We start from the raw sequence: 26,511 nt of genomic DNA, 5'->3' as shown, positions 1-26,511 counted from the left end.
CAGCTAATGCTTTAACGGCTCGTGGCACATTCTAAAAATATTGTTTAAAAAATGTGGAAAAAAAGAGAAAAACAGGTGAAATCTAATACCAACAAAGTTGCAATGTTGACTCTAATAACGCAAAGCTGCTATGCAGGCTGTGTTCTTCTTTACAACTCACTGCTTAAAAATAATAATAAATAACATCTATGTTGTTTTGAATGACTGACCTAGTCAAAACTCCAGTTACTTTACATCAAATATCCCACTTTGAATTATTTTTGGGGGAAGATATTGCATATATAAAAAAATATATATATTTTACAAAAAGGTCATGAAACAAACAAATTACAACAACAAAAAAAAAATAACCAAAAATAATAAAAACGTATAATCAACAGATTGATCTGAGGTTGATCTAGAGCAGGGGTGTCAAACTCATTTTATCTCAGGGGCCGTATGGAGAAAAATCTATTTCCATGTGGGCCGGACGGGTAAAATCATGGCATAATAAAATACAACTACGACAACTTCAAATTGTTTTCTTTGTTTTACTTCGGCCCAAAATGACATGTACATTCTGAAAATGTACATGTCACAAAGAATCCTCTTGACAAAACACTTCAAGTTTGTTAAAAATTCTGAGGAAAAAATTTGTGTTTCAAAAACACCATGAAGAACACAATGAATTTAGACTTAATCTCAGTGTATCTACAGAGCAATTAAACTTTAAGTCACAGTCTATTTGTATTGAACAAAAAGCATAATAAAGCATAAATAAAAACTACTATCAACTACCTTATTTGTCATTTCCACATTTTAATCCTGTGCTAATCCAACAAACCATACAAACTGAGGTAGAAATTCAATAGGGTTGAGTTATTCCCTGTCTTCTGGCATCACTGTGTATTGATAGAATAATAAAAGCTGTGCAATGTGTGAACGATTTCAACAAGCCAAAAATAAAAACTTAAAAGACTGACAGTATTGCAGTAAATCTTGAATTGTTCACTTTCTTTCAATTTAAAAATGTTTAAAATTTGTTTTACATTAGGTCGAGGGGGAGGAGTGGCAGCCCCGCTTTATCGTGTACCTCTTGCTTGGTATACTTGCTCGCCCCCGGTATAAACTATTTGCTTGCCTAACAGAATTTCTATTGCGAAATCCAGTGGAAACATTTAGAACAGCAGTTTCTTTAATTTAAAAATGCAGCTCAATTTTACGCAAAGCAAACTCATCTCATGGGCTGCATGTTTGACATTGTTGATCTAGAGACTTAAGTGACTTATTTTGTAACAATTTTATGAGTGGGGCCTTTTTGGATCCCCAAGAGTTTGATTTGGATTTTTTTTTTTTAAACTGTCATTGCTCAAAAAATAATAATGAAATAAAATCTATGGTGGTATGAATATCATAACTGATTTAATTACTTGTGAGAAGAACTAATGTATTTAGAACACGTTGCTGTAAGCTGTGAAAATCTAAAACATTTTTGAGAACAGGAATGTGTTAGTAATTGCTATGAAGTGAAAAAGGGGCAGGATTAGATGAGCCTTGCTTCTTCCTACTCCTTTTTGGACATGTTGTAAAGAAAATGTGTCAAATATGTGATATATCATATTGATACTGTATACATGTTCCAAATACATTTCAACCAACCAACCAATTACTGACCTGTTGAAGGCTCCAATGACTTCACATCAAATGGTCCAGTTTGACATTTTTGGGGTGAAAAAGATTGCATATTTGATGTTTTTGCCAAAAAACAGGGTGTTTTTTTTACCAAAAAAACCATAAAACATAACTTCTTTTTTGTACTTTATTTATATTGACAGGGACTTGAGGTTGACAAAAATAATAATCTATGACTTATTTTTTAAATTTTTATGACTGAGATCCTTCCGGGACCAAACTTAAAGAGAGCCCTAAAATAATATATATATTGTATTGGTTTTGAAAATGACAAATATCAAAATGGCCCCCGCATGCTTTGATTTTTCAGTGGAAAACGTTTGGACACCCCTAAATAATAATAGCAATATGGTGGTGTTGATCACACATCTTAACAATAAAAAAAGTGATTTAGGACAAAAAATCACAATATGCAACAAAATACAACTTTGAAAAAATGAACTATACCCGTCTGTTGTCGCTGTTTTCTGCGGCCCGGCTCAGTCTGTCCTGTTGATGCTGAGGAGACATGTTGTCCATCCGGCCTCCAGACACCAGCTCAGTGTCCAGCTGCCCTCAAACCAACTAATCCCATTAATGAGATCCGGGAGAATGCACACGTGTTGAAACTAGTAACTTTTCAGTTCACGCCTGTCGAGGACTGAGATTTGTAAATGGTTCAAGCGAATCGGCATCAGCGGGGAAAGTGTCAGTGCAAGCACACGCCTCTTGTGTGGATTAGCAGTTTTTGTGCCACCTCTTAATGCATCTACGCTCGGCGCAGAGGCGGCGCCAGAACGCAGGCGAGGAAAAGTTGGCTCTATTTTTAGAACCTATGTTAACTTGTTGGAACACACAAACAAGAGCGAGGATTGCTACGTCATCAAAAGACAGATTATCTAAATTTGACATTAAACAATCAGTTAGTCAGCATTTGGAATCATGTCAGTTTGTGAACGTTTTTCTGGATTTATGATCTTTACTAAGAGAACACCTGTCATTTTCCGCACTTTACAGGCTAAAGAGCCCAGTATTTAAGCCACACCTAGTATATTTTTGAAAAAAAATTTTTTTTTACATATAATAGCCGCACCTAACCTGTAACACGTCAGTAAAGCAGCTGATGAAACAAAACAGAAGTCATCGTCATGGACCCACTAGCTGCGGAAGCTAGCTCTCCAATCAGCTAAACAGACTCAATAACTCCACTATGACGTTTAGGTGAATTTACTGAGGAATTTATGGAACTGAAACAATACAAAAAGAATGCCGTTGTAAGTTAATAACACTAAAACAGGCACTTGTAAACGTGTTAGCATATTAGCTAATGCTAACGACGCTAGCTCGATTACATTACAATAGAGCGTACAAATATGCATGAAAACATTCCTACAGACATCACACATGAGACTGTTTAGTAAGTATAAATAGTTTTAGTTATATTGTTAAACCTACAAACGTTGTTTGGAGTGATGAACGAAGAATCCATACGAGTAGAAATGCTGTAGACAAATAGTAGACGAAACAGGACATATTTCCGGTTCAAGGCGCAAAACAGGAAATACATTTTCAACACAAATCACCTGCAGTGAGCAAATTAACCCGAAAGATGGCGACATAGCACAAACATTAACACACCTTTTCAGTGTCTCTGTCAGTGTTTCATGAAAACGTATACAAAACATTATGGCCGTTAGCAAAGACAAAAACATAAATTAGCCGCACAGTTTTATAAGCTGCAGTGTTCCAAGCATAGGGGAAAAAAAGGGCTTATAGTCCAAAAAATACGGTAGGAAAAAAAAAAGCTGTGTTTGATGAGTTTTGAATGCAACACTTCTATCCACTTTATTCACGTTATTGCCCCCAAAATCGATTGTGCTCCAGGAGAAAAACCGAAGTGGGCCATAAACTGGGCTAAAGCCAAACCAGGCCAAAAAGTGTTCCTTCCCCAATTTGGCCACAATCAGCTCGGTTAAAAGTGGATCACTAGAATGATTACTTTCCCTCATGTTGATAATGAGCAGCCTTGGGCGCGGCAGAGAAAAGGAACAACACACTTTTGTGACGATCCACTCACAATGGATTGTTATGATTTACTCAGTGTGTCTGCAAACCTAACTTGGGGGCCGTTTGGTAATATCAAGTGAAGTGGTGCCTTCAAAATGTGTGCACGTGCGTGTGTGTGTGTGTGTGTGTGTGTGTGTGTGTGTGTGTGAATGAGTGTGAGTGTATGTGTGTACCTGCTTGTGGAAAACATCACTGGAGGAAGTCAAGTAAAGCCCTGTGAGAGACGAGAAAGAAAATACATGTCAAGCAACAAGATGCTTTTTCATATTATGAGGTTACTATTATGAAAATGTCAATTATAATAATTAGTCGTTTAGATTAATCGTTTTAATTAACAGGGGGACCGCAGAGGTGCGACAGGGTGGTCGTGAAATTGTTTTTTTATATTTCACATGCAATTTCTCCACAAAAGTAAATGTCTGGGTTTCTAGAATGGAAGTGACATGGCCAGCCTGCCCTCCGTACCTTTGAAATAAAAACATGAATTAATCAATCTACTATTTCATTATAATCATCTTGGCATTTATGATAGCTAGCTATTAGCGCTCAAGTTGCAAACTAGCGATTAGAGGCGCACCAGTTGCCAGCTAGCGATTAGCGGCGCCCCAGTTGCCAGCTAGCGATTATCGGGTCTAGTTGTCGGCTAGCGATTAGCACACTAGTTACTAGCTGGCGATTAACGCGCTAGTTGCCACTTAGCAACCAGCAACCCTAGTTGCCAGTTAGAGATTAGCACATTAGTGGCCAGCTAACGATTAGCGCACCCATTGTCAGTTAGAAATTAGCAGCCCTCGTTTCCTGCTGCACTAGTGGCCACCTAGCGCCCCTAGTTGCCAGCTAGCGATTAACTCAGTAGTTGCCAGCTAGTGATTAGCGGCTGTAGTTACCTGCTATCGATTTAGTTGCCAGCTTAGTGATTAGCGGCCCTAATTGCCAGCTAGTAATTAGTGCACTGGTTGACACCTAGCATTCAGCGACCCTATTTGCCAGTTAGGAGTTAGCGCACCGGTTGCCAGTTAGCAATTAGCACACTAGTTGCCAGCTATAGATTTAGTTGTCTGCTAGCGATTGGCAGCGCTATACTTAACTATTTGAGTATTTCAAGTGTTGCACAATAGGTACCTTTCGGACCAGTTTAATTTAAAACACAATTTTATACAAGATATTTGAGAAGATATAATCCAGAAATAAAAACATGAAATAAGGACAAACATGTGGACAGAAAGGACTAAATGAGTACAAAACAATGCCAGCTTTACTGCCAAAGGTGAAATAACTTAAAACATGTTTCGTATTCTTGTTTAGGCCCAGGAGCCTCAGTTTGGGCCTCCTGGGCCTGAAAAACGTAGAAATAATAGTGGGTAGTAGTAGTTGAATAGAAAAAATAATACAAATAAATGTCAGTATCTGTCTCTATTAGACGTTTGTGACCGTGACAAGTGCACAAGTACGCCTTTAATGCTATTGTTCAAAAGACCCGCGAATGTTGTGTCCCGCCCTCTTCAAACTATTGAAGATACGCCCCTCGTATACACACGTACAGAGAAAAAGGACGACGCCAAGTGATTTCGGAGTCATTTATGGCAACGGAGAGTCACGTGTGTACCAGACAGCCAATCAACGGAGAGTCACGTGTGTACCAGATAGCCAATCAAACCCCACAAAATGTGTTACAGCGTTTAATTTGGTATTGTTACAAATATAGACATTTGTTAAATATGTTGTAATAAACCACGACTGGTAGCACATGCTAGCCGTTGTTGGTGTTATTTGTTTGTTAAAAAAAAATATATATATATATATATTTTGAGGCGGCAATTGTAAATCAGAATCTACATTAAAGAGAGCCGGATCTTGATGAGCCGTTTCTTTTAAGGAGCCGTTCAAAAGACTCGCTCTCCAAAATGTAGTTTTGTATAACTGATTTTTTTTCCCAAGGAAACTATTACTAACCCTATGAATGTAGATTAGAATAATTCAATTTAAACACATATTATTCTACTGGTGGGAATTATTCTGAAATATTGGCTATCATTTTATTTTTTGCTGTTTCCATTGTAAACATTCCATAAGGCGTCACCGCCATATTTCCATGCTTTGGCAGTGACATCAACCCTCACCTAAAAAAAATGTGTATCATGTAAACAATATAGAAAAAAATACACAAGTAGTAAATAAGAAAAAAATGCATTAATGTATATAAAAAGTATAAATAAAACTACAATAAATATTAGGACATGATACAAATGTGATAACAATTCCTTAGAATAATGAACCTGAAAAGTGAATCCAAAATATGAATAAAATAAAATACAAATAACAATTATTTTAAAAATACACATAAAAAAGTTAATCCCAATGCTGTTTCCTTTGACTCTGACTTATTTTCTAGTCCAGTTTGCAGTTGGGTGCTACAGTGTGTGCAGAACAGACAATTGGTGACACTAAATTTGCATGTGCATAAAAAACATCTTTCGAACGAAAATCTGTTCTCGTTCACTTCAAAAACACTCGATTCGTTTGCGAACGTCACATCTCTAATCTACTTTTGGAAAATGAGGTCAACGCAGTAAGAAACACTCATCTAATACGGTGCACGTTTGAAAGCGCTGAAACACATCTTACAAAACATTTGATTGTTTTGACAAAAGAAACATGCTCAAGCAACAAATGTGTTAAATTCATAATTAAAGGTGTAAAAAGCCAGACGACATCCAACTGTAACAGGATTAAACGTGACAAACGAGTATTGTTGCTGCTTGCCTATACAACCAAAAAAAGTGTCCCTTTGATGAGCTTGTAAGATACGTAGCTAACGCCACATGGACACATCACGCTCAATGCAGAGACAGTTTATTGTAGAAGAACAATGTGGCTTGGACTAGTTTTAAAAGCCTGACGTGGTAGACTGAAATGCACAAAAAAGTAGACTATGCAGAGCATAGCAGTAACTAAGAAATAAAGCAAAAAAATAAAAAATAAAATTAAAAAAAATAAAAATAAAATAAAGCAATCAGCACACATTTCAGGGAAAAGTAGATTAACATGAAGACTATTTGAGGTCAGTACCGCCGTCGCTTGTTATTTGGTCCATCAAACACTCCTTCTACAGGACTTCCCTGTCCAAATCCTGGTGCTGGCCCAGCAGGAGGGCCCGTTGGTGCCGACTGCTGTTGCTGCTGCTGCTGCTGCTGCTGTTGCTGCTGCTGCTGCTTCGGTGACTCTACTTCTGCTCGCCCTGTTAGCAATCCAGCCGGTGGATATCTATCTCCTCGCTACAGTGTCGCGGCCGGGATCCACAATGTGAACACGGCAGCAAATAAGGGCGTGAGTCCAGTAACCAGGAAAGGGACACAAGTTTGAAATGTGTCCGTTCAAAGTTGTTTTGATCGTGTCGAGTCATCCCCATGATTAGCACACAAACGTTGGTGGAGAAATGAAAGACAAGAGAAACAAACCATTAGTTTCTTTTAGATGAGGAGTGTCCAAAGTTTGGCCTCCAGTCGCACTTTCTAAAAATACTAATAAAACAAACAAAAAGCATGAAAAAGTGGAATAAAAAGGGCAGGTGAAATGTACGGAGAAAAAGTTGCAATGTTGACTCTGATAACACAAAGCTGCCATGCAATCTGTTTTTTTCCTTTAAAGCGGCCATTGCTCCAAAAATAATAATGAATCAAAATCTATGTTGTTATGAATTATTATTGACCTATTCAAGGCTCCAATTGCTTCACATCAAATATTACAGTTTGAAATGTTTATTGTAAATGATTGCCTATTTTGCATGTTTGCCATATTAAAACCTAATTAAATTAAAATAAAATTAATAAAACGCAAATCTGATTTATAGCGTTGAAAGTTAAAAAATAAAAATAAAATGATGACTTTACACTTTTATGAGCAGGGCCCTTTTGGAGCCTCGATAATTTTTGTGCGTTTTTTTTTTTTTACTTTAAACTCATTATTAAAAAAATAAAATAAATGTAAGTCAATGTTGTTATAAATTATTGACCTATTTAAGGCTCCAATTTCTCCACAACAAATAAATGGGTTATACTTGTATAGCGCTTTTCTACCTTCAAGGTACTCAAAGCGCTTTGACACTATTTCCACATTCACACACACACACTTTCACACAATGATGGCGGGAGCTGCCATGCAAGGCCATAACCACGACCCATCAGGAGCAAGGGTGAAGTGTCTTGCTCAAGGACACAACGGACGTGACGAGGTTGGTGGAAGGTGGGGATTGAACCAGGAACCCTCAGGTTGCTGGCACGGCCACTCTCCCAACCGCACCACGCCGTCCCCTTTTATTACACTTTGACATTGGATCGGTTCGCAGCCGAGTGTGAAACGACTGGGATGGGAATCAGCACCTCCAAGTCCGAGTCCATGGTTCTCGCCCGGAAAAGGGTGGAGTGCCATCTCCGGGTTGTGGAGGAGACCCTGCCCGAAGTGGAGGAGTTCAAGTACCTCGGAGTCTTGTTCACGAGTGGGGGAAGAGTGGATCGTGAGATCGACAGGCGGATCGGTGCGGCGTCTTCAGTAATACGGACGCTGTATCGATCCGTTGTGGTGAAGAAGGAGCTGAGCCAGAAGGCAAAGCTCTCAATTTACCGGTCGATCTACGTTCCCATCCTCACCTATGGTCATGACCGAAAGGACAAGATCACGGGTACAAGCGGCCGAAATGAGTTTCCTTCGCCGGGTGGCAGGGCTCTCCCTTAGAGATAGGGTGAGAAGCTCTGTCATCCGAGGGCATCTCAAAGTAAAGCCGCTGCTCCTCCACATCGAGAGGAGCCAGATGAGGTGGTTCGGGCATCTGGTCAGGATGCCAGCCGATCGCCTCCCTAGGGAGGTGTTTAGGGCACGTCCGACCGGTAGGAGGCCACGGGGAAGACCCAGGACACGTTGAGAAGACTATGTCTCCCGGCTGGCCTGGGAACGCCTCGGGATCCCCCGGGAAGAGCTGGACAAAGTAGCTGGGGAGAGGGAAGTCTGGGCTTCCCTGCTTAGGCTGCTACCCCCGCGACCCGATCTCGGATAAGCGGAAGAAAATGGATGGATGGATGGACATTTTTTGGGGGGGAAAACAAAGTTTTCTTGAACAAAAAGTGCATAAAATCGACAGATAGACCTTAAGTTAATCTAAAGATTTAAGTGTTGAATAAAAAAATATATAGTGTATATGACTTGAGGGGATCCCTAAAGGTAAAAAAATATATACAGTATATATATAAAATATCAAAATGTTTTAGAGAAAAATATATATATTTCTCACAAATTAATTGATCAGTTTCAGTTTTACTTTCAACTATCAAAATCTAAATCAAAAAACAAATCCGTAATATCTGAGTATTAATGCATGCCTAAAAGCAAAGATTTAGTTGTTTTGTCAGATACGTTACCATGTTGCCATTTTCAGACATCAACATTGAGGCCATATTTGCAGCGGTTCCCTCGGGGCCAACGGCTGTGCTCCTTCCGCTCATGCTCATCATTTGACCCTGGTTAGGGTTGGACACAGCTGGGGTCTGATTGTAGCCATCTACACACAACACAACACAGCATTGGTTGGGTAGGTCAGGGTCATGTGACCTCTTTGAGTTGGTCAATTGACAGTGTCCTTCAAAAGAGTGGTTAGTGTTTTATTACTCCCCTTATTTCAATTTTCCATCACGTTAACTTGCAGGCACTCGTAGGTACTTTGTTTATATATATTGATCTCTGCACGCGGCACTGCCGTCAAGTGCCCAAGAAAAACCAAGAACACACTTTTGCCCTTCAAAATAAATTCTGCCTATTATTCACAAGGACTCATGTCTTTTCGTAAAAACACGCTAGTAAGAGATGGCTAACGACGTAGCTAATAGGATGTATAAAGTCCTTTTAAAAATCTGCCAACAATACTCCATTTACATGCGACCTGTGTAATAACCAAGTCCTAGCGTCATTGTTATTAAAAGAGCTAATGTCGAGCAACCACTTTTAGTAACATGGCAGAGGTAACTGCTGCATCGCCTCTGCGAGATTATAAATCATGCCTCCCACTTAGGCGAAGAAGTTGGTCACACACACACACACACACACTAGGGCTGCAACAACTAATCGATTAAATCGATTAAAATCGATTATAAAAATAGTTGGCGATTAATTTAGTCATCGATTCGTTGGATCTATGCTATGCGCAGAGGCAATTCTTTTATTTAAAAAAAATATATAAACCGTATTTTTCGAACTATAAGTCGCAGTTTTTTTTGATAGTTTGGCCGGGCTCCAGTGCGACTTATACTGTATATGTTTTTTCATTCTTCATTATGCATTTTCGGCAGGTGCGACTAATGCTCCGGTGCGACTTATACTCCGAAAAATACGGTGTGTGTGTATATATATATATATTTTTTTTAAAATAAACCTTTATTTATTTATAAACTGCAACATGTACAAACAGCTGAGAAACAATACGGTAATCAAAATAAGTATGGTGCCAGTATGCTGTTTTGTTTCAATAAAATACTGGAAAGGATAGAAATGTAGTTTGTCTCTTTTATCCGATTATTAATCGAAGTAATAATCGACAGATTAATCGATTATCAAATTAATCGTTAGTTGCAGCCCTAACACACACATATGCATACATACATCAATCAATCAATCAATCAATGTTTATTTATATAGCCCTAAATCACAAGTGTCTCAAAGGGCTGCACAAGCCACAACGACATCCTCGGTACAGAGCCCACATAAGGGCAAGGAAAAACTCACCCCAGTGGGACGTCGATGTGAATGACTATGAGAAACCTTGGAGAGGACCGCATATGTGGGTAACCCCCCCCTCTAGGGAGACCGAATGCAATGGATGTCGAGTGGGTCTAACATAATATTGTGAGAGTACAGTCCATAGTGGATGCAGCATAACAGTAAGAGTCCAGTCCACAGTGGGGTCAGCAGGAAACCATCTCGAGCGGAGACGGGTCAGCAGCGCAGAGATGTTCCCAACCGATATACAGGCGAGCGGTCCACCCCGGGTCCCAACCCCGGACAGCCAGCACCCCATACATGGCCACCGGACCTGTGTGTCTCCCCTTCCACAAGCGGTAGGGGGGAGCAGAGGAGAAAAGAAAAGAAGCGGCAGATCAACTGGTCTAAAAAAGAGGGGGCTATTCAAAGGCTAGAGTATACAAATGAGTTTTGAGATGGGACTTAAATGCTTCTACTGAGGTAGCATCTCTAACTGTTACCGGGAGGGCATTCCATAGTACTGGAGCCTGAATAGAAAACGCTCTACAGCCCGCAGCCTTTTTTTGGGCTCTGGGAATCACTAATAAGCCGGAGTTCTTTGAACGCAGATTTCTTGCCGGGACATATGGTACAATACAATCGGCAAGATAGGATGGAGCTAGACCGTGTAGTATTTTATACGTAAGTAGTAAAACCTTAAAGTCGCATCTTAAGTGCACAGGAAGCCAGTGCAGGTGAGCCAGTATAGGCGTAATATGATCAAACTTTCTTGTTCTTGTCAAAAGTCTAGCAGCCGCATTTTGTACCAACTGTAATCTTTTAATGCTAGACATAGGGAGACCCGAAAATAATACGTTACAGTAATCGAGACGAGACGTATCGAACGCATGAATAATGATCTCAGTGTCGCTAGTGGACAAAATGGAACGAATTTTAGCGATATTACGGAGATGAAAGAAGGACGTTTTAGTAACACTCTTAATGTGTGACTCAAACGAGAGAGTTGGGTCGAAGATAATACCCAGATTCTTTACTGAGTCGCTTTGTGTAATTGTTTGGTTGTCAAATGTTAAGGTGGTATTATCAAATAAATGTCGGTGTTTAGCAGGACCGATAATCAGCATTTCCGTTTTCTTAGTGTTGAGTTGCAAGAAGTTAGCGGACATCCATTGTTTAATTTCATTAAGACACGCCTCCATCTGACTACAATCTGGCGTGTTGGTCAGCTTTAGGGGCATGTAGAGTTGGGTGTCATCAGCATAACAATAAAAGCTAACACCGTATTTGCGTATGATGTCGCCTAGCGGCAGCATGTAATTACTGAAGAGTGCAGGGCCAAGAACCGAACCCTGGGGGACTCCGCACGTTACCTTAACATAGTCCGAGGTCACATTGTTATGGGAGACGCACTGCATCCTGTCAGTAAGATAAGAGTTAAACCACGACAAGGCCAAGTCTGACATACCAATACGTGTTTTGATACGCTCTAATAAAATGTTATGATCGACGGTATCGAAAGCAGCGCTAAGATCAAGAAGCAGCAACATAGATGACGCATCAGAATCCATCGTTAGCAGTAGATCATTAGTCATTTTTGCGAGGGCTGTCTCCGTAGAGTGATTTGCCCTGAAACCGGATTGAAAAGGTTCACAGAGATTGTTAGACACTAAGTGTTCATTTAGCTGCTGTGCGACAATTTTTTCGAGGATTTTCGAGATAAACGGAAGGTGGGACACCGGCCGGTAGTTTACCATGAGGTCAGGATCAAGGTTAGGTCTTTTGAGCAGAGGATGAATAACCGCTTTCTTGAATGCTAGTGGAACAGTGCCAGAGGAAAGTGATAAGTTTATAATATTTAGCACTGATGGACCTAATAATACAAAAAGCTCCTTGATAAGTTTCCCAGGAAATGGGTCAAGTAAACATGTTGTTTGTTTTGTCCCCTTAACACATCTTAACAATTCCTCTAATGTTATTTCATCAAAGAGAGAGAAACTATTTTGGAGGGCGGTATCCGTCGTAGATACAGTCGTATCTGTGTTAATAGAACCCAGTTGTAGCTGTGATGCATTGTCTTTAATCTCCTTTCTAATGAGTTCAATTTTCTTATTAAAGAAATTCATAAAATCATCTGCTGAGTGGGTGGAGCTACTGGGAGGAGTCCCTTGTTGGGTTAGCGATGCTACTGTACTAAACAAAAATTTAGGATCATTTTTGTTGAGGTGGATGAGATTTGAGTAATATTTAGCTTTAGCTAAGGTAAGTATGTGTTTATAAGTTATTAAACTATCACTCCATGCTTGATAGAAAACCTCAAGTTTAGTAGCACGCCATTTGCGTTCCAGCTTTCTACACGATAATTTATGGGCTCTAGTTTCTTCTGTAAACCATGGGGTGCGCCTTTTAGGGGCTCTTTTTAGCTTTAGCGGTGCTATACTATCAATGGTGTCGTGTAGGGCGTCGTTAAAGTTGTTAGTGAGGTTATCAATACAGCCGACATACATATATCCACATATAAAGACATACATATATCTACATATGTATATGTATATCCATATATCTACATACATACATACATACATATGTATACACATACATATATACATTTACACACAGACATACATATACATATATATATACACATACATATATACACGTTTACACAGACACAGACGCACATACAGTATACATATATATATATATATACATATATATATATATATATATATATATATATATATATGTATATATATATATATATATATATATATATATTTATATATATATATACACACACACACACACACACACACACACACACACACACACACACACACACACACACACACACACACACACACACACACACACACAATCGTGGTCAAAAGTTTACATGCACTTGTAAAGAACATAATGTCATGGCGATCTTGAGTTTCCAATAATTTCTACAACTCTTATTTTTTGTGATAGAGTGATTGGAGCACATACTCGTTTGTCACAAAAAACATTCATGAAGTTTGGTTCTTTTATGAATTTATTATGGGTTTACTGAAAATGTGACCAAATCTGCTGGGTCAAAAGTATACATACAGCAATGTTAATATTTGGTTGCATGTCACTTGGCAAGTTTCACTGCAATGAGGCGCTTTTGGTAGCCATCCACAAGCTTCTGGCAAGCTTCTGGTTGAATTTTTGACCACTCCGCTTGACAAAATTGGTGCAGTTCAGCTAAATTTGTTGGTTTTTTGACATGGACTTGTTTCTTCAGCATTGTCCACATGTTTAAGTCAGGACTTTGGGAAGGCCATTCTAAAATCTTAATTCTAGCCTGATTTAGCCATTCCTTTACCAATTTTGACGTGTGTTTGGGGTCATTGTCCTGTTGGAACACCCAACTGCGCCCAAGATGATATTAGGTTGTCCTGAAGAATTTTTTCATTGTCCCATTTACTCTCTGTAAAGCACCAGTTGCATTGGCAGCAAAAGAGGCCCAGAGCATAATACTACCACCACCATGCTTGACGGTAGGATGGTGTTCCTGGGATTAAAGGCCTCACCTTTTCTCCTCCCAACATATTGCTGGGTATTGTGGCCAAACAGCTACATTTTTGTTTCATCTGATATCACATGGACAAAAATAGGACCTTCTGGAGGAAAGTTCTGTGGTCAGATGAAACAAAAATTGAGCTGTATACTTTTGACCCAGCAGATTTGGTCACATTTTCAGTAGACCCATAATAAATTAATAAAAGAACCAAACTTCATAAATGTTTTTTGTGACCATCAAGTATGTGCTCCAATCACTCTATCACAAAAAAAATAAGAGTTGTAGAAATGATTGGAAACTCAAGACAGCCATGACTGTGTGTGTGTGTGTGTGTGTATGTATATATATATATATATATATATATGTGTGTGTATATATATATATATATATATATATATATACGGTATACATAAACAAACACTTGAGGAGGTCATTCACTTATCATCATCCACTATTTCTTGCATCAAGCGCTGTTTACACAATCACTGCCATACCTGCCATGGTCATAGCTCCACGAGGGCCCAGATCACCCACTCTCATTTCCTGTTCTCTCTGAAAGAAGTGAAAAAGAGCGCTTTAATTTGCTGAATTTGAAGTGGACAGAGCCACTGAAACAACACTCACACGTATTACTTTGCATGGAATTGACAACAGTATTGATTGGTAACTTTTAGAAAACCCATTCAATTGTTTCATTAGAATAATCAGACATCCTCTAAATTGAATTGTGTGTGCATCATATCTAGTAAAATGAAACGTTATGTATTGTCAATGAGTGCTTCAAGATGAAAGATGTTTTGCTAATAATGACAGATTGTTTGAACAGAAATAAAGCAAAATGTACAATGATGCACCCACTGAGATTGCTGCACTTACTGTATGTTGTGTGCATTGTCACCATGTAAATACTAAAAATGCAACTCCTCATTGCACATACCTTGCTGCTAAATGTTACGTGCACACAGACGTGTTTAACACTTAAGGCCCTTTTCCACCGCAGAAACTTTTTCAGGAACTTCCCATATACCCGGATAAATAAAGGTTCCTCTCTGTTTCACACCAAAAAACTGCCCGGGTAGATTTAGTTCTACAGGAGCTATTTTTAGTTCCTGCAAGCGAGGCGGGACTTTGGAAAGGTCCCAGGAACTTTAGAGGGGGCGGTCTGTGTGGTCGATTGCTGATTGGTTGAACACAGTTGGGGCGTTCCTAAAATGTATTTTTCCAACACACAACCGCCATTAAAGTATGTGAGACGATTTGTTCATGTCTCATTTATTGTGTATTTCTATCACAACGTACTTGACAATGGAGTGAAAGAAGAACGAGAGGAACTTTCAACTTGCAGGAACTTTTGTGTGACATTTGAGTGCTGAAACACGCTGATCAGTGGAACAATCTTAGTGTTTTTCCTCAGCCGTATAGAATTTAAACTACCGTTACTTTTTTTTACGTTTTGAAACCTGCGCCTGATGAAATGGTGCGGCTAATTTCTGGATTTTTCATTGCTGATGGGGACAATGCAACTTGTTTAAAAAAAAAAACACACAAGCAAAGACACTGAATAGGTGTGTTATTGCTTGTGCTATGGTGCCATCTTTTAGAGAAGCTTGCAACGTCTAGAGTATTTTGTTTAGTGCTTTCAACCGGAAGTACAAGTGCCGTTCCATCTTCTAGTCGTCCACAGCGTTTCTACTCATACGGAATCTTTATTAATCACTCCAAGCAAAGTTTGTACGTTCAACAATATAACTAAAACTATTTGTACTTACTCAACCGTCCCATGTGTGTCTGTAGGAGTGTTTTCTTGCATATTTGTACTGTATGTGCTATTATAATGTAAGCTAGCGTCGTTAGCATTAACTAATATGCTAACACGTTTACAAGTGTCTGTGTTATTAACTTACAATGGCCATATTTTTGTATTGTTTTAGTTTAACAAATTCCTCAGTAAATTCACCAAAACGTCAGCGTGGAGTTATTGAGTCTGTTTAGCTGATTGGAGAGCTAGCTTCCGCAGCTAGTGGAACGATGACTTCTGTTTTGTTTGATCAGCCATTTTACTGCCGTGTTATAGGCACCGTTTGGAAACAATTAAGGTATGTAAATAATGATAATAAATAAATAAATGATAAATGGGTTATACTTGTATAGCGCTTTTCTACCTTCAAGGTACTCAAAGCGCTTTGACAGTATTTCCACATTCACCCATTCACACACACATTCACACACTGATGGCGGGAGCTGCCATGCAAGGCGCTAACCAGCAGCCATCAGGAGCAAGGGTGAAGTGTCTTGCCCAAGGACACAACGGACGTGACTAGGATGGTAGAAGGTGGGGATTGAACCCCAGTAACCAGCAACCCTCCGATTGCTGGCACAGCTACTCTACCAACTTCGCCACGCCGTTCTTTACACAAAATCTTTCTGTGTAAATAACTTATTTCACAACATATATAACGGTGCGGCTGACATATGGAAAAATATTTTTTCTTCAAAAACTTAGTGGCCGGGCTTTTATAGCGGTGTGCTCTATAGTCCGAAAAATATGATATATGCAGTTTAATGTTTATAATTTTTATTTACAAACTTCATTTCAATACGTGATGCTACGAGAAGTGGACAGACTCTTTCAAACATATTGACAGAGGAATATAAAGTATTCAGCCAGACTTGAAGCGGAGAGCTCAGCTGCTCATTACTCTTAACTTTGTTGGATAAATGTGCAATAAAAGAGGCAGTACACCAGTGGAACGAAGGTAAATCACATCAAATATTCACTTTTTACTTTGTTATATCTTGTAAAAATAGTCACTACGCGCCATTTGTGGTTATTCTCCTCAACCCGAGTGAACAGAATGCTAATGCTAACAAGCTAACGCTGAATCTGATGCATTAATGTTGTCGGCGTGAGATAAACACTGACATTTATTTTCTATATATTGTTATTTACAGATGAAATGGACCATAAGGACTCACCTGACCCTCATGAATTCATCATTTACTGAGAGGACAACTTTCTGTCTGTTGGACAACAGACTTTTTATGAACAATTCGGTACTCTTTGTTTTTAAACCTTATCATTTTGTATGTTATTGGTTTGCACTTCATTTACTTAGACTTTAGTCAAAGAAATGTGATCTAATACTGTCTGTTTATTTACATGTATCAGTGTAAAAACATACTGAATAACTCCTCCATACGTAACCAGCCTGATTTGTATAAACTACCCTAAACTGTGAAATCCGGTGGAAACACAAACCACACACTTCTACAGGAACTTTTAGTTGCAGAAACTAGAGGTTCCAGGAACTTACAGTTCCTGAACTTTTGGTTAAAAAAGGGCCTTTTGTTTACTTGACTTACTCTGCTGTAAAAAGTTCAGTGGTTGTGCTGAAGAACTATTTCTTATTTGGACTGGATGAAAATGATTGATTCATTGGCTTCAAACAAATAAGATTAACATGTTAAACCATTAACCTCTCTCTTCACTCACATATCTACCTCCCTTTCTCTACTCGTGTACCTTTCTCTTTCACTCTCTCTTCACTCATCTACCTACAGTAGGGAAGGGACTCGTATGGCCCCATTCCTGGGTGGATCTCGCGTGAGAGGAAGAGGGGAGGCGGGGGTTAATAGTTTTGCAATGCAGTCTACTGAAAATAATGGAAGGCGCCACTTAACATAGCAACTGAGGCTGTGGTCAAAGTTGGAATTGCCACAAAACACATTTTAAGATATTCAGCTGCCATCTTGTGGTTCAAGTGGATAGTGCACCCCTCAATTTTATATGAATCTCCTTTCTACTGTACCTACCAACCTCTCACTCATTTAATTCACCTACTTCTCTCGCTCTCTTTTCACTCACGTACCGCTTGCTTTCTGTTCAGTGACCTCTCTCGTCTCCTCACTCACCTCTCTCTTGCTTCCTTCGCTCACTTATAAATCACCCACCTCTTACACACTCAATTTTTCTCTAGTTGCTACAAAATTACAGTAGGTATGCCACTTAATCACCATTTCATAGATTTAATAGAAAATGAATTGGAGATGATTATGTCTTCCTGAAGAGCTTTGACTTTTGAATGTTTGAACGATGTGATTCTTTATTATTGTGCAAAAATGTAAAGTATTTTATTGGGTGTGACAGCATGGCAGTTTCACTCACGTTGTCCTGGTAGCCCGATCTAAAGCCATCTGGTTGCCGTCTCAGATCCTCCTGTTCTCTGTGTCCTCTCACCATTTCTTCCCCCCGTCGCCTTCGCTCCTCCTCATGCCTGCAGGCACATTTGTTAAGTTATGTGTCTGTTTCCTTACTCAGAGAACACACCATTGCTGCACCAGGGAAAGTGCACTTTTTGTGTTCTACGCCATCTACCTAATTTCTATTTGCTTTCGTCTCTGCAGTTCCTGGTTGCGAAGCTCCTCCAGTCTCCTCAACTCCTCCTGACGTCGCATTAGATCTGGGAGAGGGTGACAAAGGGATGAAGGAGGATGCGAGCTTGTAAGAGCACTACGAGCAATCCACTTGGAAGCATGCAGGTAATTATGTGAAGCAGTCTGGATCGATCTTACCGTGCCTCATTAACATGAGTTGATGTTCATGCTTCGCTGACTCGAGCTCAGCCTCCAACTTCGCTTTGGCCTCTTTAATATACTTGGCCACATGATCTCTTTGCTGTTTCTCAATCTCATCAAGAGCTTTCCAGCGAGACGAGAACTCAAAATCAAATGTTCCTGGTTGAGCGAAATGTGGCTTTCGTTCTCGTTCCCTGACGAAAGAGACATTTGGGGTGAGACGACATATTGATATTGCCTTTGCATCGTCCTTCTCACAATACACTATTGATAAATCAGCTTCAGATATGAACACTGGCCAACTGAGCTGCACACAAAAAATGGGTAGAAAAAAATGCTACCTAGTTTCTACACATCGACAAGTGGGGGAAAAAAATACTTAATGAGCGGCATCAGACACGAAAGCTGCCATTTGACACTAGAACTTAAACTACCCCTTTGTTAGCATGACGGTCGACACGCACTCATTCACTCTCTGCAACGGCCAACGAACCTCACAAGCCAGAGCAAGTTGGCACTGCTGCCCTGCAAGGCAACTGTCTGACATTTATATCGGCTTGCAAGAGATGCTGTCCCATTGAATATATGACTTGTATTATTAACACGCGTAAATGTATTGCCAAGTAAACACAGTGTTTACCAAACATTCATTTAACTTGAGCGACCCACCACAATTACATTTGGACCGCAAAAAACAATCTGCTGTGTTTGACCCAGCTCACAAAACACATTATGGAAGGACTGTCAGTTCAACTCCACCCGGTAGAGCATCGTGACTCTGCTTCTTAATACCTAGCTGACTTGGTTGTGCATCATCAACACCCTGATACAGAGCAGACATTAAATGACATGTACAATCTTTGACGTCAGCGCACACTGACACGGAGCTTAGAAAATTGTGAATCGCCCGATCGTGTTGTAAAACGCACAAACAACCTGTGCCGCTTTTACAGGTCAATACAACCATGCTCTGTTGTTTTAGGGGTACACGATAAATATATAAGGACTTATGATCAGAATCAGAATCAGCATTATTGTCATTACGCAAGGTAACGAGATTGAGGCCATTCCATACAGTGCGATGTGTGCATGCTAGAAAAACAATGTGCAAATATATAAAAATTTAAAAAATGTAGAAGTGCAATGTATATGGTGTGAAAAGAATATATACATGAAAAAACAAAACAAAAACAGGGTGGTTGGTGGAATGGGTTATTGCACCGAAGAGAAGGCAGTTATGAGGGACAATGGGGCAGTCCGTTCAGGATGGTTATGGCCCTGGGGAAGAAGCTGTTCTTAACCTGTTTGTTTTGGTTTTAATGCACCTGTAGCGCTTCCCAGAGGGCAGCAGGTGGAACAGGTCAGAGCCAGGGTGGGTGCTGTCCTTGATGATGGCACTGGCTCTGTTGAGGCAGCGGGAGGTGTAGATGTCCGTCAGAGAGGGGAGAGGGCGGCCGATGATCTTCTGAGCCGTCTTGACCACTCTTTGCAGCCTCTCCCTGTCTGCTGCAGTGCAGCTGCCGTACCATACCGTAATACAGTAGGTCAGCAGGCTCTCGATGGACGAGCGGTAGAAGGTCAGCAGCAGGTCAGGCTTCAGGTTGTACTTCCCGAGGACTCTAAGGAAGTGTAGCCGCTGCTGAGCCTTCTTGATGATTGATGTGGTGTTGACTGTCCAGGAGAAGTCATTAGAGATGTGGACTCCAAGGTACCTGAAGGTGTGGACCCTCTCTACACGCTCGCCGTTGATGTAGAGGGGGGCAGGGTCGGTGCTGCTCCTCCTGAAGTCGACGATGATCTCTCTGGTCTTGCTGGTGTTGAGAGCGAGGTTGTTCTCCGAAGACCAGGCCGTCAGCTTCAGGACCTCCTCTCTGTAGGCAGCCTCGTCACCCCTGGAGATGAGCCCGACCACTGTGGTATCGTCGGCGAACTTGACGGTAAGGTTGTCACTGTGGGCCGGACTGCAGTCATGGGTGTAAAGGCAGTAGAGGAGGAGGCTCAGCACACAGCCCTGTGGGGAGCCGATGCTCAGCGTGCGGGAGGATGAGAGGTGCGGGCCAAGTCTCACATTCTGGGGTCGGTCCGTTAGGAAGTCCCTTATCCAGGCGTTTGTGAGAGGGGGGAGGCCAAGAGTGTCCAGTTTATTGCAGAGTCTGTCCGGGATTATTGTATTGAAGGCAGAGCTATAGTCCACAGAGAGCATCCGGACGTAGCTCTGCTGCTGCTCCAGGTGGTTCAGAGCAGAGTGGAGAGCAACAGCGATGGCGTCCTCTGTGGACCTGTTCGCCCGGTATGCGAACTGGTGGGGGTCGAAGTCTGGAGGGATATGGTCCTTGATGTGCTGGAGAACAAGTCGCTCGAAGCACTTCATGATTACCGGAGTGAGGGCCACTGGTCGGTAATCATTCAGGCTGGTGATGGGAGACTTCTTCGGCACCGGGATTATTGTAGATGACTTCAGGCAGGATGGGATGACTGCCTGAGCCAGGGAGAGGTTGAAGATCCTGGTGAGGGGGGGAGCGAGCTGGTGGGCGCACGTCCTGAGCACCTTTCCAGGTACTCCGTCTGGTCCGGTAGCCTTCCTGGGGTTCACAGCCAGGAGCACTCGTCTGACACTGTGCTCCTGTACAGTGAGTGGAGTGGCGCCGGAGCCCGGTGGGGGTGGGGGCAGGGCTGGGGCAGATGAGTGTCGCTGGGGGGTTTCGAAACGGGCAAAGAAACAGTTAAGCTCCTCTGCCAGTGTCGCACTCTGATCCGCAGTTGTCATATTGCAGCCTCTGAAGTTCGTGATGTCATGAATGCCCCGCCACACCTCCCGTGAGTTTTTGCTGGACAGATGGGACTCTATGCACCTCCTGTGGTCCGCCTTTGCTTTTTTAATGTCACACCGATATATCACAGAACATTAACGTTCCAATGAGGCGGGTTACGGTGAGCAAGTAAATGTACATTTCCTTTGAGTTTGTTTTAAACAAACATGCCATCAATCATTTGGGACTTATTCACTGTTTCAGTAGAGGACATTTGACTTTAAAGATTTATGGAAGCAGTACGTAGCTGTGCTGCTCAGTCCAGATTCAGTGTTAATAGCAGCGACCGCTAAGCCTGGGCCGATAACAAAATTTTGCTTGATGATATATTGACCTACAATTTATTGCAGATAAACGATATAAGTCATTATTTTTTGTGAGACTAAATCAACCACTTATTTAATGATAATACATAATAATAATGCAAGTATACTGTTTCAAATGCAATGAACTTGTATTTCTCGTATATTTTAACATTGTAACTGAAATGTAAACTTTTAAATACCAAAGTTTATAAAACAAACAAATAATACAAATAAAATATACAGTTTCTAAGCAAAATGTTGCACTTTTTGGATACAAAAAATAATAACCAAAAGCAATAAAATAGGTTCTGTCTCCGTTAAAAAGGGCGTGGGGGACCCTCAAATATACACAAGCAAACCAATAAATAAAATGGCTAAATAAAGTTATTGTGACCAAAAAGTACACACTAAAATATTTTAACCAAGTAGTGTTACTTTTAATAACAAATACATAGACACAACATACTTTCTCGGCAGAGGAAACATCAAATATTGTTCTGGCTTCATAAGACCCATATTATTTTAATTTCTGTGTTTAAGTATGATTATCTTTTATTTTAATTGTAAAGTGTGATCAGTTGTTTCACTTCCGGTTTATGTGACATCACGTGAATTCCCTTCCTGTCGTTCGTGTCTGTCTGATTCAATTTGATGCTGTCGAGTTTATCGATCACTTCGTACAAAAACAGCACATCCTTTATGTTTAACATGAATACTGTAGCTCACTTGTGTAAACAGCAATGTGTTTGGACAAGTTTAGATTGGGGAATGACATTTCGTAATGAGTAAAAATTTTAATGTCTGTTGTTTACATGTTAGCAATAAAGCTAGTTAGCAAGCTAGCGCCAGTCCGTCCGTCCGTATCAAAGTGCAGTTATAAATGACAGTTCTTTGATGATTTTAATGTAATACGGTAATACTAACAGTCGGGAGTTTTAAAACGGTAATCATTACTACCATTTATTTATAGTACAAACGCCTGCGGCCACAGAAACCAATGCAAAAGAGTGACCGCTCCTGCAGACCGTCTCGCTCACCTAACACGAACACTAAAAACACAAACTTTGATAGGCCCCACCTCGCCTCACAAAGAGTCAAAGACACTTAATAAAGGACAAGAGAAGTCACCTTCTTTTCATTCCGCTGGGGCACAAACGCGCGCAGCTGCTGAAACCGCTGAAAAGCTTGAATGCCCTTGAAGCATGCACACAGCGATTTATCGACGCAGTTCTATGATTAAAGGTGCCATATGTAATAATTTCATGTCAAGTCATCATTAAATGGCCCTGACATGTCAAAAGGCATTAATAAATCATGTTCTTTTCGAATACATTTACAACTGATAACAGTAGTTCAGCCGGGATATGCTCATTTCAAAATTAGATTTACAGCCCCGAAATCTTGTTATTGTTTTTATTTTGATGCCCCGCCCTCCACCGTTTGAGTAATTAGACAGTCTGTGAGTGTGTCACATCCAAATTGCCAGTTACGCACAGCCACCTTCGTTTAGTTACTGCCACTGGTAAAGTTACTAAACATGTCAGACCTAAGTAAATCTAAAAGGCGTTGTTACGATTCTCAACTTATTTATGACAAAGCCAGGAACAAAACAAGGATTTGTATCGGGGATGCCTTTGAAAGACAGAGACGATTGAAGGGGGAGAAGATTTTTTCATCGGACGCCAAACTTGCTAATTTCCTCCTTGATAGGTAAGTAAGGCATTTACGTTTTCTTATTACTTGTAATAAATGGAAATGGACATTTTAAACTACAGTATATTGTCTAATACAGTCTATGATCTTGTCTAACAAGGCTAGTATGTTCCTGCAACGAATGCTTAGTGTGATGGTGCTTCGATCCTAGTGTAATGCTTAGCCTGCTAGCCTGGTCAATGACACATCGACATATAGGCTAACGGGGGAAAAATATGCCCGTTAGCCTGTATGTCGATGTGTCATCCAACTGTCAGGGAAAAATATATTTTCGACAAATAAAACCTATGTAGATATGGGTAGTGTCAGTGCTAGTGATGGGTTGATGAGGCGCCATGAAGCGTTTCGACACATTGCAAAACTGTATTGATACTGTGTCACTAAATACTGATATCTGCTGGACATTAAAAATCCCTACAGGCAACCTAAGGACCGACTCAACTGACACTGATTTTATGACCTAGTATATACAATAATATAAACCAAGTCATTGTATTTCATTTAGGATTATTTCATATCTTCATTTAAATAAAAATATTTTTTTAAATCTTTTTTAGATACAGTCAATAAATAATGTGAACATGTATCATAACATGGAAATCTAAGAGAACGTGTGTGAATGAGGATGCTTGTGGACCTGGAAATTATTAATTTTTTCCCCCCACATTTTTATTTAAAAAAAAACAGTTTTTCCAACCTATTCAATTTTAGACGCTTTCTCTTCTTAGCTATTATTTCTCCGGCTGTAGAAAATACCCGCTCACAGGGCACAGAGGAGGCGTCAGTGCGACACAGTTCGCGTATCGGTCACGTGACCAAAACAGCTCATGATCGGTCACGTGACTTTCTAAAAGCGGTACGCGCACCGACACAGAGTTTTGCTCTATGAGCTCGACGCATGCGCCGATGCATCGGTGTTGCCGGACCCATCACTAGTCAGTGCCTATTTCTTTCTCAATATGCTGATACGCTGAGGAAATGAGTTCCAACATTAGCACGGCTAATTGCGATTTCTGGTACTGTGTGTGCATCAAACACATATGGGGTGGTATTTGCTTGGCACAATGTAATGATTTTCTACTTTGTGTATTGACATGGTAGTAGGCTATATGATTTATGCCTAATGTGGTTTTTGCGTAACGTGGGTTGGCTCATAGAATTGCACTCTGCACTGAAAGATGGTGATGTGAATGCAGTGAGTCAAGTTGGATGCAATATGGAGTTATGCTGAAAGAAATGTGGTGGTAATTATACTGTTGGCTTTGGCTTGCAATCAAAGTAGGCCTATGCGATATATAACATAATTATTTAGATGGTGGTCAAACTAGACATTTTAGCAGGGTAACAATAACAAGCTATCCCGACTCCCGACGAAAATATTGCTGTGTAACTTTACAAATACATTTGGCTAATCGGCATCAGTAAAATGTGGCATAATTACTTAGTAAACCATCTTGCAAGAAGCATAAACAAGAGAAACCTACAACGTAGGACTCATCATTTGCCATCTGAAGTTCCTTGGAGTAGGATTCAGATTCGTATCTGGCAACCTCAATCATGGAGAGTAGGAGGGGACTACAGAATTTTAACCGTGATTGCAGTACTATTTCTGGCCACATTACTACATATGGCTCCTTTAACTGTATTCCTCCATAAAACAGATAACAGCTCTGATAAATATCTATATTACTTAAAATAAACTTGGTTTTGTTTAATAAAATACTATCCAAACATTTAATAAAGTCAAATACAAATAAGACAACAAACGAAGTATCCTACACTTCTCTTTTCTAAAGTAAATCTGTACAGCAGATATGATCACCTACATCAGACCTGGGCATTCGGCGACCCGCGGGCCACATCCGGCCCTTTGTGCGTCTCTGTCCGGCCCGCGTGAGGCCAATCATAAATTACAAAATAAATTTAAAAAAGTATCTATGTCGAGTGTGCAATACAACGGTGCTGCTTTTGTTTTCAAAAGCGTTATTTGTATTACTTCCGTGTGGACGTATGCGCGTGCGTGATTGTGAGTGAATGTGAACAGCGGCAATCACAAATTACAAAATACATTTTAAAAAACATCTATGTCGTGCAATACAACTGTGCTGCTTTTATTTTGAAAAGTGTTATTTATGGACGTATGTGTGTAACTTGTGAGTGAAGGTGCACAGCGACAAGTGATGCCCGGTTACTCCCGAGATGTCAGCTCACGCTAAAAAAAGAAAAGTTGATGACGAATGGCGTGTTTTCAACAAGACATGGACTGCCAAGTATTTCTTTACAGAAATTAAAGGTAAAGCCGTGTGCTTAATTTGTGGTACACAGGTTGTTGTGTTAAAAGAATATAATTTAATCGCCACTACACGACGAAGCACGAGGAACAATACCGGAATCTGTCCGATGAAGAGCGCGCAAGGGAGGCTGATGCTTTGATGGTAAAACGGCAAACCCAACAAGGACTTTTTGCCAAATTTCACACCCCCAGAGATGCAGCCGTCAGGACAAGTTTCGTCATTTCCCCACAAAATCGCCAGAAAAAGTAAGGCGTTTTCTGACAGGGTTTATTAAGGAGTGCTTATTGGACGCTGACATGCCCGGAGAAGAGGGGTGCATTTGAGAACGTGTCACTCTACCGACGCACCGTAACGAGGCGGGTTGAGACCATCGCTGGAAACTTGGAACTTTAGCTGAAGAACAGAACGGCCGACTTTGACTGTTTTTCGCTGGATTTGGATGAGAGCTGCGATGTACGTGACACTGCCCAGCTGCTCATCTTCTTACGTGGGATAACTGCAGACTTTCAAATCACGGAGGAGCTGGCAGCCATGCAGTCAATTAAAAGGGACAACCACAGGTAATGACTTGTTCACAGAGGTATATGCGTGGTAGGACATGTTAGGACTGAAATGTGACAAGCTAGCAGGTGTGACAACAGATGGTTGTCCAAATCTGACGGTGAAAAATGTTGGACTTTTAAAGAGGATGCAGGATAAAGTGACAGAAATAAACCCTGTGCAGAAATTGACATTTTTGCATTGTATTATACATCAGGAAGTGTTGTGTAAGACAGTGTTAAAAATAAAACCATCAAAAGCAATCT

At 40.5% G+C, this 26,511-nt stretch overlaps 3 protein-coding genes across 8 annotated transcripts in view; 1 reads left to right on the top strand and 2 right to left on the bottom strand.

Moving 5' to 3' along the window:
* LOC133622329 (rho GTPase-activating protein 20-like) overlaps positions 1 to 4,274 on the bottom strand; it is a 37,975-nt gene extending 33,701 nt beyond the window's left edge. For 4 of the 5 annotated variants that reach the window (XM_061984945.1, XM_061984946.1, XM_061984941.1 and 1 more), the window contains exon 1: positions 2,119 to 2,368. In XM_061984945.1, the coding sequence (XP_061840929.1) occupies positions 2,119 to 2,190 (72 nt within the window). In that variant the 5' untranslated portion in view covers positions 2,191 to 2,368. Of the gene's footprint in view, positions 1 to 2,118; positions 2,369 to 3,890 lie in introns of those variants that run through there. The other variant, XM_061984944.1, reaches the window with a different exon arrangement.
* Positions 4,275 to 6,554: 2,280 nt separating this feature from the next.
* LOC133622330 (paraspeckle component 1-like) overlaps positions 6,555 to 26,511 on the bottom strand; it is a 23,974-nt gene continuing 4,017 nt past the window's right edge. The window contains exons 5-10 of the mRNA XM_061984947.2: positions 18,581 to 18,777; positions 18,384 to 18,468; positions 18,174 to 18,282; positions 14,503 to 14,560; positions 9,129 to 9,268; positions 6,555 to 6,992 (exon numbers count right to left, since the gene is read on the bottom strand). Of these exons, the coding sequence (XP_061840931.1) occupies positions 6,780 to 6,992; positions 9,129 to 9,268; positions 14,503 to 14,560; positions 18,174 to 18,282; positions 18,384 to 18,468; positions 18,581 to 18,777 (802 nt within the window). The 3' untranslated portion in view covers positions 6,555 to 6,779. The remainder of the gene's footprint in view (positions 6,993 to 9,128; positions 9,269 to 14,502; positions 14,561 to 18,173; positions 18,283 to 18,383; positions 18,469 to 18,580; positions 18,778 to 26,511) is intronic.
* Positions 18,425 to 26,511, top strand: part of LOC133622331 (ly6/PLAUR domain-containing protein 6-like) — a 26,371-nt gene continuing 18,284 nt past the window's right edge. The window contains exon 1 of one of the 2 annotated variants that reach the window (XM_061984949.1): positions 18,425 to 18,547. The gene's annotated coding sequence lies outside the window, so the exon portion shown is untranslated. Of the gene's footprint in view, positions 18,548 to 21,279; positions 26,266 to 26,511 lie in introns of those variants that run through there. The other variant, XM_061984948.1, reaches the window with a different exon arrangement.

Source organism: Nerophis lumbriciformis, linkage group LG23 (assembly GCF_033978685.3).
Source record: "Nerophis lumbriciformis linkage group LG23, RoL_Nlum_v2.1, whole genome shotgun sequence".
In the NCBI taxonomy this organism is placed as follows: domain Eukaryota; kingdom Metazoa; phylum Chordata; class Actinopteri; order Syngnathiformes; family Syngnathidae; genus Nerophis; species Nerophis lumbriciformis.
Note: the sequence above shows the minus strand (reverse complement) of the source record. Positions and strands in the feature narration are given on the sequence as shown.